The sequence below is a fragment of the Ciconia boyciana genome, chromosome 2 (assembly GCF_034638445.1).
Source record: "Ciconia boyciana chromosome 2, ASM3463844v1, whole genome shotgun sequence".
In the NCBI taxonomy this organism is placed as follows: Eukaryota; Metazoa; Chordata; class Aves; order Ciconiiformes; family Ciconiidae; genus Ciconia; species Ciconia boyciana.
In genome coordinates this window covers 120,001,412-120,017,297 of record NC_132935.1, presented here as the reverse complement: position 1 = coordinate 120,017,297, position 15,886 = coordinate 120,001,412, and the positions used below count along the sequence as shown (strand labels likewise).

Here is a 15,886-nt window from a genome sequence, read left to right as displayed (position 1 = left end):
TGAAGACTGGAAAGTGACGCTAATGCAAACTCTTACAGAGGGTACGGTGCAAGATCATCAGTATTTAAGCACAGAATAGCAAGATCTTCACGTGCAACGAGCAGAGACAAAACCAAAGCATCCTTCTGGTGAGAAATAGCTCCTAAGGAACAATTTGGGAAAAGTCCACTCCAAAGCACAGAATGCACCACAGACAGCGTATCTAGAAAAGTTGAACATTTTATTGTCATTTATGAGTACACCATTTATGATTTTAGAAATACAGACTCTTTGCAAAGCACTGAAATACAGGTGCCTTCCAACTTCTAAAACCTACATTATTCTATGTCTTACAAACCTTTTATATTAGCAATTCAAGTTTGGTCTTTGCTGCAACAAGTTTTTCACCAAAGATGCAAAGATTTAGTTCTAGGCTGCAAGACAACCGAACCAAGTTTCAAACACCACCTGCCAGTGAGCCATCAAAACCATTACTTTCAAATACCAAGTCTATGATGTTCTGGTACTTTGTGCCCATAATGGAGTTCACCTTTGAGAATTTTAAGGTAGAGGATTTTCCAGTTAACTGTCAACTGGTAATTCCATTACAGCATCTAGAAGCAAACAGATACTCTGCAAGTACTAGTGCTTATGAACAGGTTATGTTTACACAAAACCCAGAGAGGCCTCCAGAAACATTCAAGGTTAAAATGAACAGTTAACAGTTGCAAAAATCTGTACATATTTTCAGTCATAACACAAGGACACACTGGAGTATCAGTGTTTTGTGTTCTAGCTTCAGTAGTGACAACTGTGCTAGTCCTAGTATTCTACATGTTGCTCCCTTCCCCCCATTTAAATTTTATAATCGCAATCTGAATATACAGCTGTACTTACAGGAAATATTAAACAATGCACAGCGCCTTAAGCAAGTTCCACATCTGGTTTTGAACAAACCATATAAAATAAGTGACAAAATAGTTTAAAATTGGTCCTTGATTAGGATTACTTATTTTTATACAGCTTGGAAGCACTAAATTTAAAGACACACATTTATTATTAACCAGCACAAATTATTCTGTAGCTTTTTTTTTTTTAAAGAGTGTATTACAGTATCATGCATGAAAAGCAAGCTGCTGCTCCCAAGTGCAAACATGGAGTTTAGACTAAATGCTTTCTCCTCAGGTTGTTATTCCTTCTGTCATAAATTATTCCAACATAACCAAGAACAGAGCAGCTGACTAGCAAAACAATATGAAGTTCACCTTTTACATTGTGACCCACTCTTAAAGTAACGGAATACTTTGGACCTTTAGCATAAGGAAGGTTCAATAAAGACTGCAAAGGATTTTTACATTCTTTGATTTAATTTACATCTTTAGAAAGAAAATTCTCTATTTTAACTCACTAACTAATGAATCATCATCTGGAGACTGTATTATTGAAACAGGGCAGGACATTTGCAACTTCAGGAACATCCAATTACACTGTCCTTTCACCCAAACAATGATTAGTAGAATATTGCATCAGTCCTAGATAAACAAGACAGGACAAACAGCTCATTTTAGAAGAGCATTAGGATTCAAAAATCTTTTATATTTAGTGAAAAGTATCCACACACAAATATGCACGAAGGACTCCATAACATGGACTTTATCACAACAAATGTAATCCAGCTGCAAGTCTTGGAACGAGACACTATCGGTATGAAGCCATATTTGTTTGGAGACCACAATTATGGAGCTCCATAATTAATGCTTCAACATCAGGGGGTTTTGACACATGAACAGCATCAGATCTCTCTCCTGTCAAGCCAGAGACCAAAAATTCAGCTGAAACAGCCCAGGTGGACTATAAGCTTAAGCAGTCCACTTATGCCCTAAAACATTCCAGACACCAAAAAGCTGGCTTTCATCTTTGCATTACCTCAGTAAGAGTGGAGCCCCCTCCACTAATGCAATATTCCAAAGACCATTGCAACCAAGACTGTCGAGTCAGGTCTTAGTTGAAAGCTACCACCACCACAGGACAGGATTTTCTTTCCCCTCCCACCCCCCACGCTGCCAAGGAAGAATGTTAAAAAGACCACTATTCAGTGTGGAAAGCAGGTCAGTAGAGACTCCAAGTGTGGCTTGAGGAATCCTCAGTACCAAGCCGCTTTCCACACACACAAATTCAGTCCATCTTCTCTTTCTGGACCAGCTTGGGTGCATCTACAAAATCCTTGCCGTTGTAAAGGATGATAGCGAAAGTTCCAAAGCTTGCACTTCCCCAGAAAAGCACATAGGCCAACGTCTCAGTCCACGTATCACCTGTTAAGAGTCAGATAAACATTTTAGTTCATTATTTTCAATTACCAGAGAGGATTTTTTAGTACAAAAGCAAAATATTTCAAGGCCTCCCTCAGAGATCTGCTGTCACATTAATTTAGAAATCCTTCATGGGTATTGGGGTCTTTTCTTTTTGTATTTCCTTACCAAGCAAAACTGTGTTTGCCACACAGTTCTTAGAACATTTTGAACAGGCAGCTACAGAAGTCAGAGTCAAGAACTCCATTGGCACTAATGTTAGAAAATTCAAGGCAAAAGCAGAAGGCAAAAACGTTCACAACTCCCAACACAGATTTAGATTAGGGGGACATCCATCAGAACAGGCTTCTGCCTATATCTGACTTTTCTGAACTGTCTTTCTGCCCAAAATTAGGTAGGTGTTCTTCTGGGGATTCATCCAGCTTATAATAAAGCTAGATGTCTACTCAGGTGCAACTAAATTTGGGCGTAATTAACTGCCCCGTAAGTGACTTCTACAGAAGTTTTAACATTGTTTTCTATAGTACACCTCAGTTTTTTCCACATTAACAACATAGTGCTAACCCTCAATCTCCAGAGCCATGCTCAAATACCTTTTAGTATGACCGAGAAGCAATTTTATACTGAATAGTTTCTGGTAACCATTTATAGAAAGTCCACACACAAGCATGTTAATTTTGTGAAATTAAACTCAATAGTGACTTACCAGCCATTAGCAAACAAATAATGCACATGGAGAAAGCAACCACCATAATAATAGGCAACTGGGGAAAGAGAAAAAGAATAATCACTTGATATAGTAGCATGTATATTCCTTAATATCCTTTCAGATGGGCTGTACTGCAAAGTTATTTACTTGCTTTACAATAAAGTTGCTTTAATTGCCGATTCACCTGCTGTCAGGTACCACTAAAATTTTGCATAGTTCCAAAATTTGGAAAAGCGTGTTCAATAACTAGGTTAAGAATTAAAATACACTTTCTATCTATTAAAAAAGGAGGTTGAGGTTTGTGTTTTGGTTTTTTTTTTTTTTTTTTTTTAAAAATACACCAGCCGCTAATTAAGCCCGTAATGTCCCCAAATCCCATTTCACAAAAATAGAGGGGAAAGGGAAAAAAAAAAAAGGTTTTTTTTTGTTACAGTCTATGCTTCTGCATGAAGTATGAGGAGAAGTCTTCCCAAGTTTCTTCTGCAGAAGGAAACAGTCATTGATGGTGACTAGTAGAATTTCTCCCTTTCCACTTGATGAAGCAGATTTAAAAAAAAAAAGATCAAGCAGTTTTTTCAATACCTCAAGGACACTCCATTTTCTGTCAAGGGAACAGTCTGGGTTTAGTCCTATAAGCAGGTATCATAGAAACATAACCAGATTATAGGGACACTTCATTACTAAATAGACAAGTTCTACTTAGTCATATGAATCAAGTGACTAAAAGGTTGTATGTGTTTCTCCAATCATGGATAAAGTCTCCATACTCACAGCTAAGAACTTCCAGTCTTTCTTGACATGTAGAGGACTAGCAGGTTCTACTTCATCCACTGAATAATTTCCAAGAAAAAGATCAATTGCATCCTGGACAAGAAATGGAGAGCAAGAGTTAGGATGCACAGCAATGTTTATCAAATACATTTCCCCACAGTTAAAAGCCTAACTTACTTGTCTAAATCCATCAGAAAAGTTATTTTTGTAGTAACGTATTAATGAGTTCCAGCCATCCATTATTAAGCCCCACTGAGTTCTCTTCCCAGTTCTGCAAAAAGGAGTTTTGAAAAAATATGTAAAATAGATTTATAAATTCAGGGAGATAATTTCAGATTTACAGTTCTTTCATTGTTCAAATGTGTACTATGTTTAATGAATACCTGCATGTAAATACATTTATGTAGTGCTGCCTCTGCATTATTACTACACATACTTGTAACAAAGTTGAAAGTAAAATTACACTTCTCTCCATCCCACAATATAAATGTGCCTTGAAGAGGCACGTTTTCTTGGGTTTATTTCCAGATAACCTTTTCTCCTTTCATATAAACACAGAGAAGAATGGTATTCTTCTGTGGATTTTAGTCTGACATTTTACCAGTTGAACCATTGCAAAACTCCTTAATGGTCTAAGCCTCAAATTAATAACCTTCTCAGATATGAAGACTTAAAGAAAATCCCAAACATGCCCCAAAACCCAGAAGGCCTTTACAAGAAAGGCTGACTTGCCTTGTGTAATCTGTCTTTAAGGCACCAGTTCCAGCATATTGTTTGGCACAAGCATTAGCATTATCAGCCCACGCTGTGAACAGGAAAACATTTAGAAAGATTAAGGAAGTTATGTACCCTCTTTGGAAAAAGTGATTGTTTGAACTCTATAAAAAGCCTACCATTTTTGTAGATTTTCTCAAAGTCTGCTTGCTCTTCAATTCTCTGTCCAACATGCAGAACACCTAGCCTCTAAAACAAAAAGCGTATTGAGGCTCACTAGTAGTTGGCTAGAAAAATTAGGATTTGCTTTCAGAAAAAGCTGCATTTATTAAACTAGAGTCTGGCCAATGCATTTCAAGTAAGTAGTACAGTAACTCAAGTATGCAAGCTCTTACTGAAGTGTTAAAATTACATTTCCATTCCAAACAGAAAGCCTCTCTCCTCTTCCAGCTTGTTAAGCAAGAATAAACTATTTACCTGAAGCTGGGCTTGAAGAGATCGGCGTGCTAACAAGCTCTGAATCACATTAGTCCGATCAAGGCAGTCCATGCAGTTACTGCGGAATATTCCTTCCTGCTGAGTCACAATTTTACCATCGGAATCAACTAGAAAATAACTAACACATACAATCTGCCTAAGTATTTATAGATAACAGTCCATATAAACCACGTTTTCAGAACTAAATATTCTAGGAAGCAACACACAGTTGTCTTGAGCATATGAGGAGTTCTTAGCCACGTCTTTGAACTTTCATGCCTCCCTGACTTCTTCCCCTCCCACACTGAAAAACAGCATCAATATATGAACATTTAGTAATCTCAGGGCAGTATTCACTCTTAGCATTTAGACAGCCAAGCAGCCATATTGAGTTATATGCCACTGGGAAGAGCAGCTTCTGGTGCAAAATCAGTGACTTTTTTTTTAGTTATTATAGGGTCCTAGCTCCACAGATATCAAGCTCATTAGCAGAGTGTAACAGCAGAAGTAACCAGATTTGTATGTACCTGGTCACCTGGTTCAATCCAGTCACCACTGCATAAAAAGTCATATAAGCTGTCAGGCACACTTCTTCAGGAAGGTATTAAAAATCTTTAAGGCCACTACTGAAAATCTGCTACTGTCACTTACTCTTCTCTCTCCATTATGTGAGCATCTGGGGGAACCAGATGTTCCCTCTTGCAACTGCATATGCTAATTGTTACCTCAATCTTTTTAATCAACTAAACCAGGTGTTTCTAGTAATTGATAACAAACAGATCATTTTAAATACTGAATTGCATGCAAGTATTCTGATAACTGAGCTAGTAAAACAAATACGCCGATCAAGTTATCAGTTGGATGTGTGAATGGGACAGAACTATAATTGTCCTTCTGTCACAGCATTAAACTTCCAGTTGCCAAAAGATTTACAGATCATATTCTGTAGATTAAGGTACTCCATGATGTAATTATGAACTCTGAATGTGGAGTAGCACATGATCTACTATTACTGTACAGCATTTAAAGATTATAAAGTCTGAGTCATGCAGTACTAAAATCAAGAGCATTAGAAGCATATGCATTTACTTTGATCAACCTTGTGTTAACAAGACCCATTTTTGTCAGTCTTGGAGAACTACTTTTGTTAAACCAAGTTTTACATTGTTGTATGATTAAAGGAGACAATAACACCTGTTAAATCTTCATTTTCCTCCCTCTCCCCCCAAGCTTTGCCTAGAACTGATATTAGGATAATTAGTGTAGTAGAAGAGTAGACATTTCTGGTTAATAAGATAGTTTAAGTGCTGCATCTCCTATAATTGCTCTAAAAAATTTAAAACAAAAACCCCCCACCACCTTCCAAAATTAAAAAAACCCCACCAAATCCAATACTTTCCCCCCCCCACCCCCAAAACCCAGCAAGCCAGCTCTCCTTTCCCTTTCTGGAGAGCTCCAGGTCTTTCACAACTGTATTTAACCTGCAGAAAATAGAGTTGTTTACCTCCCTCAGGGTTGCAGAACTATTTTCTAAGAATATCAGAACTCAGACTTCTCTGTTCCTATTTAAGCAATAGTCACTCTAGGTGAAACAAAACAAGGCAAGGTAGAACCAACCTAATCTTGAGGACGAGCTTTCATTTTTTTATCTTGTTTTAGAGACACATGGCCCTTTTTTTCCCTTTTTCTTTATTTCAAGGAAACCTGGTTCTTTTGTAAGCCTCCAATAGCAGGTGACAGGAAACAAGTTATGCGATTCAGTATTCACTCTAAGAATAAAGCATCCTTCCTGCATAGGCAACCTACATGCTTATTTCTCCTTATTTGAAGTGCTCAAAGCCAATTTATTCTTCAGCTCTTCAAGTGTTTTTTAGGCTTTTTTTTTGGTGGTGGGCAAAGAATATTCACTGTAATCTGATTAATTTATACTATTCCCACAGCCTTCATTCCAGGCAAGAGATTTCATTCATGAGACACTTGTTCTAGTCCACAGCTCACCTCATTTTTTTTTAAGGATAGAATATACCACTGCCAGTTTTGTAATGTTTTAGCTGATCTACTTTGTGCTTTAGGCACAAGACTTTAGGAACAGGAAGGAAGCAATCAGAACAGCAGAACAAAGTAAAGTTTTCCTAAGAATCTACATGTCTACAAGTAGCAAAGACCAAGAAGTGCTTAGAACAACATAATTGTGGGACTACAAGATTTAAGTTGATTTGGACATTTAGTCAACTTTTATATGACTAAACAAAGTGAGAATTTGTTTCCTTGTGGGTTACTTATGTTAGCAAGGGCTAACAATCAGTGCCAGTGCCAAGGTTTGGTGCCACAAACAAGGTGTGTTAGAGAAAACACTTTTAACAAGAGAGGTGCCTGTGGAAGGAGCACTAAGTATTTGATATTATGCAGCAGAACAGTTTGCTGTCAACAACACATGGAATTACTCTTGGATGAAAAAAAAATATCACCTAAGGAGACTTTTTTTTTTTTAATAGCTTCAGTTGTATGCACACTCATTTCTTTGCCTAATCTTTTACCCAAAGGCACAAAGGCAGCTCTTGAGTCACAACATGGGGTTGCTATGATTCTCAGAACCATTTTATTAGGACATAAAAAGGGCTCTACATGTTAGCCACTACCAAGTCTGTAATCTTGCACATGGTATCAGCAAGAGATCAGAGATATGGAAACACTAATACGTATAAACGCATCTTCTTTATAGAAGATTATAGGTCTGTTTTACTGTGCCTTAAATCAAGACAATAGAAACTATGAGAAAGTGATCTCATTTTAACAGTACAGAAGTAAAATGAACTGCAGAGCCTTACCTAAACTCATCTTGCTGTTCTGCTAGTTGATCCATCAAAATCTGAAGTCGATCCCACCTCATCCGACTGCACTCTTTATGGAAGTCAAATGCTACATATCTGTTCAGAGAGAAGCATCTTTTCAGATTACATATGTACTACAGTGAAGGTCTCAGAAAACCCCACAGTGAAGGGCTGATCTATAAAACAGGTAGCGACAGGGGATTTGTTTTTCTTTAGAGATGGCTTCCAGCAAATATCTGTGGATTTTGTCAGTGCTCTGTAATCTTCCCAAGGCTTCTCCCTTAGTGTGCACGGTGACAGCATTTACATTTCTTTACAAGATGCTACTAGTCTGGGGAAGCACACATTCAGTTCCAAGATACTCATTCTACATTCTGGGCAGTGTTTTTCCTCCAGAAAGTACAGCAGGGATATGCATCTGATTTCATATCTTTTTTCCCCCCCCACCAGGATTCTTTTGCCCTCCTCTCTCCCAAGCAACTGCATTAGGAACTTCAGTTCACTTTGAAAGAGACACAGGTGTTGAAATGCAACATTCTTTGCTGACATGCAGCATAATTCCATTGATAGCTCTCTAGAAACCTGAAACAGCTTCTGTTTAAACAGCTAAGCTACACTGTCGTAAGAAAATTAAACAGCTACTGACTTGGAACAAGATTTTAACAGCCAATTCATTTCTGGTAAGAAATGCTCTAGATGAGTGGTGTTTGATTCAACATTTTAATATATATATGTTTACTGTGAATTACAGGGCATTACATTCCTCCCCTCAAGTATTCATAATCCAAGAGTTATTATTTGCCAAGTTTTCAAGACTATTTGCGTGAAGAAAGATGGTATATATATACTGAAGACTCAAGTCTTAGTCTGGCAGGTAAATGCCATCAAAACTAATTAACAAAGAAAAAATTTTAGCAGCATTAAGAAAATGGGGCTGACAAGCACCACTTTTTAACATATACAGAACAAGCAGCATCTCTAAAACACACCCTGACAGACTTTTACATCTTGGCTTCCACCACATGGCTTTATAGCAAAAATGCACAGAATTCCACAAGCTTTGTACAGCTAAGGTATCAATACCAGCCTAGTTGTGAGAGTGAGAAAAGAGCTCACCTTAGAAGTGGTCTTTTTATTAAAAACAAAAGAAAAATCCACACCCACACACCAGTAACACACAAACACGCCCCTGAGGGTAGTAAAGAAGCACACAGAAGTGAGAAAGACATCTGTAACTACCCTGGTGAAAGCAGCAGCAGGGCATCACACAAGCAGAAAAAAGCTTGGAAAAGATTCTAAGTATGTCAGGATTTATAAGGGCATCTTGATTACACTCTGCAATTCCTTAGTTATGCTTAGACAGAAGTGAATCCTTATTAAAACAGGCCTTTTTGCTTACGGGTAGGATTTTGTCCTTTGACATACATGAGTGACAAGAATCCTGTACAGCAATTTCATGGAAAAGATAGAGGTAAGTATCTGTGGGAGTTGGATGCTAGTCCGCCCTCTAGAAGTTAGTGAAAGCAAGCATAAGCAGGTTGTAAAATTGTGTACTGCACTCAAGATTCCCACAAAGAGACAGAATTTCTCTTGTGATTAAAGCGCATTCTCCACTCTCTTGGCCCATTATTACAGTCAGGTCCAGACATTTAAATTACATGTTCCCCTTACTGTTTCCTCCTTTATCTCAAAACTGTTTTGTTCACACTCAGCGCTCTTTTACTAAGTTAGCAATGTAACCGAGCCCTTTTGCCAAAGCTAGTTCTACAGGGCATTTTTTTTCCTAAACTGCAGAAGATCTCCACAGTTTCCATAGCACACTATTACTCCAATACTGGCATGACCATTGGCTCTGAGCTCCCTTCTTTATTCTGTGTGTCTCCTCTCTTTGCCCCATATTCGCTTCACAGTCTCACTTCTGCTTAGAATGTGAGCTTTGAGGCAAGGGCATTGGTCACATGCAAGTTACTTCATAAAAATAAAACTCAAACAAATCAGTTGGTAAAGGCCCCAAAAGAACCCATCACTCTGTGGGTGTCGGAGGCAATGCTCCACTTTTAACACAGAATGTATCATTTCACTTCACATGTACCTGACCATTCCATTTGCCATGCTGTTTACCATTTTTGAAAATGTTTGCTCAAGAGGCTTCTCTGAACCTTTTTGGTTAACCTGGAAGAAAAAAAAAAAAGACAGTATTACTCAAAAGCTTGCTTAAAAGAGCAGCAGCTTTTTCAGGAAGAACAAGTGAAAGCATACCAAGTTGACAATCATTTGCTTTCCATAGCTAATTATTTGCGAGTCAAAATGTCTTTGGAAGCCATCCATCTAGAAGAGAAAGGAAATGTGTTGACAGATGTATGCTACTATTAAGATCTCTGATTTACAAGAAATCTCTATAATCATCTTTTTGATGATACCACATAGGTAGTTTTATAACTAAGTAAAGCGTTTGATGTTCTCTATTGTGCTAATACATTTCTACTTTCATCCCTCCAGTCCATTCAGCTCTCCTTATTAAACAAGCCACAGATAACGAGTATTATGCAGCTACTAAAACTGCTGCAAACAAGAACCAAAGAGAAACTACCCCCATTGATGTCTGGATTTTCTTCAGGCTCTGAACTCACCTTAAGGAGTACAAAGCTTCTTACTACTACTTTTTAAATATAAAGCTCAATCCAGTATTGCTGATTTTTATTCTTCTGATTACAGTTTGTTGTCCTATCACACAAACATAAGCCCAGAAATATATTAAAATCACAAGACACAACAAACACTCACATACATGATTTACTGACTTGCTGATCTGTGGCTTTGGTTTATACTTGAGGTTTGGTCTTTGAGACCAGAAAAAAGGAATTGATCCACGGGTCTGCAAAAGAATGGAAATAGTTTTAAACAAAACTTACGAACTCACTTGCCATTTAAAAATTGTTTTAATGGCCATTTAAAAATGGTCTCTAAACCAGAAGCAGACTGGTTTAGTTTGTTTATTTGTGCACATGCACATCATATATAATCTATATTTAGAATCAGAGCTAGCTATCTATATATCTTAAGCCAGTGAGCAGTTCCTTACACTGACTTTACCTGAACAAACGATGCTTTGCTCCCCTTGTAATGCACAATTTGTTCTGTTTCAACAAAGTTAGCAGCATGTCCTTCTGAATCAATACCTATGTAGAAGAAAGACCTTGTTAACCAGCTCAGACTGGCTGCAGAACAGCAACAGTATATCAGCAAAAGGCTTCCTAACCCTTCCCTTTTAAGCACTCACAGAAAGCATAAAAACACCACAGCTGCCTGAAGATGGTAAATTAAAGACACCTTTGGCAAAAGTTTAAAGTGTTCTGTACTAAATTTAACTTGAAGAAGCACAGTTGTGCTTAACACATTTTGATATTTATAGTCCTAGAAATTGAGTAGTTTAATACAAAATAAAATACAAGTGCTTTGACACACATGTTCTACAGCAATGGTGTTGCAAAATTCAATAGCAATGGTGTTGCAGAAACTAACCAATTTCTTCCAAAGCATGTATGCTGGCACTAAGAACAGAGAAATTAATTTAACTCCATTTCCTTGTTTACTTTTTAGCTTGAAACAATTAGAGAACACCACTATTCAGGGCTCCCCTGCCAGCACCAATGATGCTCTTAGTTGAATTTACTGCTAGGCCAACAGGGCTACTACACACTTGCATTTAACTCCAATAAAAACAGTAAAGTGTTAAAAACCCCTAGAGATAACCGCAGAAGTTTTGTAGGAGGAATAAAGAGTCAGTTTTAATAAATACCAGAACATGCTTCAGTTCATCACACAGGTTCCTAGTATTTTCTTTGGAGCAAGGACCTCTTGAGACAAACCATTATAAGCATTTTTTGTGTTCAAGTCATTAAACAGAAATTACTCTTAAAGGTAAGTCACATGTATAAATGAAATTCTCATTATTTTAAAATAAATCAATTTGCTATTTTACCTCTTACATAGTAGCGGACACCAGCCCTGAAACAGCTTCTTCTGGAAACAAGCAGCCAGTCAAAACACTTGCCATTAATAGAACAAGAATGCATAGTGATAACTAATGAATAACATTAAGGAAAAAACCCCAAAATTTCATTAGGGTATTTTTATATATCAAGAGGTAAGAAACATCACGGAACCAAGTGACCACATTCAAAGGAACTTGTAAACGTTTCTCACACCAATAACAGTTGAACAATAAACTTGAGAGAGCATAACTTAGTACTAGGATCAGTATGCACATCAAAAAGGACAGGCTATAGGTGATGTCACTGATGAACACATTAAAACTGCTATAATTTTGAGAAAATGGGATTCTAAAGATTAAACTGGTCTTACAGTCCTATGTATATCATTAAATGGACTGACTTCTGAAGTTCTATTAAGTGCTACATCCATCTCATCTATAATTTTATCAAGCTATCTTAACATTTCTTGCCCCTATTGCTTTTAACAAAAAAAAAAAATTACCATTCCAAAACTTTTTTTCTAGGCTTTTAGAAGAGTGAATATCTTGGGCTGTTATACCTTGCACCTGTAAGTGCAACATACATCACATTTACAGATGCCAGAACTAGCAGTAAGGTAGCCTAGCTTTCAAATCCACGCCAAGAAAAAGAATGAACACGTACCAAGTCTCCAGTGGGAGCTTCTTATGTAAGAATGCTTTCCTGCTCAGGCTGGATACCCAAAGGGGCAGATATGCCATAATCTGGGACTAATCAACAAACAGGGGCTGCTGACAACTAGTTTCAGTTTGAGAGTCTTGTTCTGCGGTGCTTGTAATTGCATTTATTTGGACTACAGTAAACTATCAAGTCTAATAGAGACCAGCATTCATCACGAATAACTTCTCCAGGTAGATTCACAGGCTTCCATCCTTCACCCCTAAAAACTGAAACCTTCGACTTCAAAACAAGCAAAAAGATCAAAATGGTCAATTTTTGCAAGCTGCAGTATTAGCATACTGCAGCCTTCTATTCTTTGAAGAATCTAGATACTTTGTCCTAAGGTTGTTAAAGTAAACAATATGTATTTTCTTTTTTAAAACAGCACATTTTAGAGTGACTCTGCATTTAGGACTCAAATGGGACATAAAGCACCTGTGTCACACGTGAACACCTAAGCTACATTAAAGAGCACACTGACTGTGTACATGGAACATCTTGATTTATGTGTGCATTTGTGCTAATACCGTTTGTTAAAAATTAAAAAAAAAATTAGAAATTGGCCCTACATAATCCAGAATGTTCTCACAATTCTTAAATTAGACTGTGAAAAAGACCTATTCCTCTGCTTTCCTGGAAAATTACTGCCAGGTCCTATACCCTTTAATCCAACGCTTCTACAGCCAACAGTTTCCTGCAAAGAAAGGTTACCTCTAAACTTAGCTGCACAGCAATAGTCAGCCCATTTTCTGTCTGCAATCTCTGTCCTAACTTAAATGGCAACTTGCTGTTGGCTACTTTCCACACACACACAAAAAGGAAAAGACATAATTTATTGTTCTTTAGAAGGGTTTTTTTTTTTGAGCAGTTAGGGAAATATTAAACATAGTTTAGGCTTTAGATGATCTAAGTCTTGATTACCCAAGTAAGTCCATTATTTCTCATCACTGCAAGACTAGAACCCCAGTCCAGATAGTTGAACAAAATATATTTAGGTTTATATGGGGGTGGAAAAAAAGAATCTTTGATTTTACTGAAATAACTGCTAGTGGCGCTGTAACAGTTCTGCTTAGGGCTCTTCATAGCATTTTCATCACTAAAAATCCAGTTTATTTGAATTTCTGGGTTCTCTAAGATGTTTGGTTAGTATTAGAATTACAGCAAAACATACATTACTTATGCTAATTATTTACATAGTGAAAATAGGACAGAGGAAGGTGTTAATTGCAGCCTACCAATTGCTAATTGCAATCCACCCAGACTCTTCCACCCAGGACCTGCATGATAAGGATTGGTTTGTTCTGACAGTTCCCTTTTGCTGTCTTTCCTTGCCTCTACGCCTACTCCCACAACATTTTCCATTAAATGAAGTCACAGGAAAGAAGAAAGGACTGGAGATCTGTCAGCTGCTAAGAGTCCTACCAAAATAACTGATCCAGTCTGGAAGGTGCTCCCTCCACACACCTGAGGGGCCTTTGCAATGGAGGAACTAAGGAGAATGCGGCATGACTTGCTCTGTCCAGTCTTGCCAGTCCTTTTCCTGCTGCCAGTCCAGGAGCACCTGGGACTTATTGTTGGCCACACACTGCATGAGGAACACTGCCTCCAGAAAGCATTAGGTGTATGCTTGCACCATACACCCCTTCTGAAAAATAGACTCATGACTGCTTTGCTAAAAAGGCAGTTACCCAAAGCGTTGGTGCAGGAAAAGCAGCTGGCTAGGAGAAGCGCTCCAGGAGCCTTCAGTAGAACTTATCCTTTTATTCATCAACAGGAACATCCATAAACACTCCTTCAAGTCAAAACTGTTCTCCCTTATTTCAAATCCAAAGTAAATGCTAAGTGAAGGTATCCTTATAGCAAGATAATAAGTACTAAGGCTGATGTGAGAGAATTTGCTATATTCATCTTAACCTTCAATCCCATTGAAAGACAGTTATGCAAATCATTTCTGTAAAATTAAATACATTAAGCCTTAAAAGCAGAATATTCAAGTGAGTTGACATATGAGCGGGCTGTCAAACAATATTTAATGCTCATATCTGAACAAACTTCAACTTAATTCTGACACCATGTTCTATGTTATAGTTGCCAACACAGCCAATAGAGCAAAATGGTTGCTGATGTGGCTGCTGTTAAGACTACCATATTCAGCACTGAGCTTTACAACATAAAAGGATACATCCATGCATCACAGGCATAGCAAATCTATGGATCTGAAACACACACACAATACATGTTAAAAATATTAAACACTAGCAGCCAAAAAAAGATAAGCAAGTGACTACCTAGGCGGGTTTTTTTTGATAGTTTTATACTTTATATCCTTTACCTTTTGTTTAGGGTGCAGTAATTCTTTCTGAGAAAAAAGTTCAAAGAAAACAGCAACATATGTAACCCTTATTAGCAGCAGGGAAAAAGTGAAAGTCTAATCCTAATTAAGTGACCTTGACAAAAACACAAGCTGCTTTGTCCTCCTATACGTGGCATTTACTCTTCTACAAACATGCCAGATATAAAGCAGTACACACTGAAAACCTTTTGATATGGTATTTGCTGTACCTCCACAGTAGGATGTAAGCAGACGTAGTAGTAAATGACACAGGGCTTCAGTAAGGAATACTTCTATGGGATTAATACTTGAAATGCTTGTTCCAGGGCTTTTCCCATCCTGCCACTCCTGAATAACTTGGTCTTTCAAAAAATTTAAAATTACAATTTTCCAATACTAGAAGTCAGAAATACCACATCTCATTACCTAAAACTGTTACTATAGCAAGCCACCTGTAGTCAATATTAGGTCATGCTTCCCCTCAGTTATCTCCCTTTTCGACTTCTGTGTTTTGCCTCCTACATCTGTTTTCACTAACCAGCCAAACCTGGCTTTCTTTGCTGTTCCCACCACAGCTTCTCTCTCATTTCCCAAGCTTTGTTTGCTTAGCACTATCCAAACCATACACCCAGTCATATGCCTCCGGAATATGCACAACAGCCCTTTGCTAATTCATATCATCACATTCCAGAAGCACTGCACAATCCAGCCTTTTGGAACAGTGCTGTCTAATGTAAGAGCACATCTCCACAGGTTACCGAGACAGAAATAGAAGCAGTGCGTCATTCACTTCAATAAATGAGAAGTACTGATAGAGAGAAAAGGTTGCTGCAGTGCAGACAGTTCAGGAAGTTTAACACACATCTGAAGAATCTAGTAGGAAGGAGCTTAGATCAGTCTGGCCACTGAGGCACTAGAGTTGTGGCTTATGGTCATGCACTTGTATTTGCTGGACTAAGTGAATTCAAAGGTTACACTGTGCTAGTCTTCATTTGAAATAAATTGAAAGAATCTAAACTGTCAGTCTTACTCTTAATTATCAGCTTTATGACCTATTCACTAGGCAAATG

General features: G+C 37.7%; 1 protein-coding gene across 1 annotated transcript in view; it reads right to left on the bottom strand.

Annotated features, from left to right (window-relative positions):
* Window positions 1-201: 201 nt before the first annotated feature.
* SACM1L (SAC1 like phosphatidylinositide phosphatase) overlaps window positions 202-15,886 on the bottom strand; it is a 33,377-nt gene continuing 17,692 nt past the window's right edge. The window contains exons 7-20 of the mRNA XM_072853792.1: window positions 14,667-14,700; window positions 11,773-11,874; window positions 10,884-10,969; window positions 10,579-10,665; window positions 10,050-10,118; window positions 9,883-9,962; window positions 7,788-7,886; window positions 4,960-5,098; window positions 4,662-4,731; window positions 4,501-4,573; window positions 3,946-4,039; window positions 3,769-3,861; window positions 2,995-3,052; window positions 202-2,291 (exon numbers count right to left, since the gene is read on the bottom strand). Coding sequence (XP_072709893.1) covers window positions 2,155-2,291; window positions 2,995-3,052; window positions 3,769-3,861; window positions 3,946-4,039; window positions 4,501-4,573; window positions 4,662-4,731; window positions 4,960-5,098; window positions 7,788-7,886; window positions 9,883-9,962; window positions 10,050-10,118; window positions 10,579-10,665; window positions 10,884-10,969; window positions 11,773-11,874; window positions 14,667-14,700 — 1,221 coding nt within the window. The 3' untranslated portion in view covers window positions 202-2,154. The remainder of the gene's footprint in view (window positions 2,292-2,994; window positions 3,053-3,768; window positions 3,862-3,945; window positions 4,040-4,500; window positions 4,574-4,661; window positions 4,732-4,959; window positions 5,099-7,787; window positions 7,887-9,882; window positions 9,963-10,049; window positions 10,119-10,578; window positions 10,666-10,883; window positions 10,970-11,772; window positions 11,875-14,666; window positions 14,701-15,886) is intronic.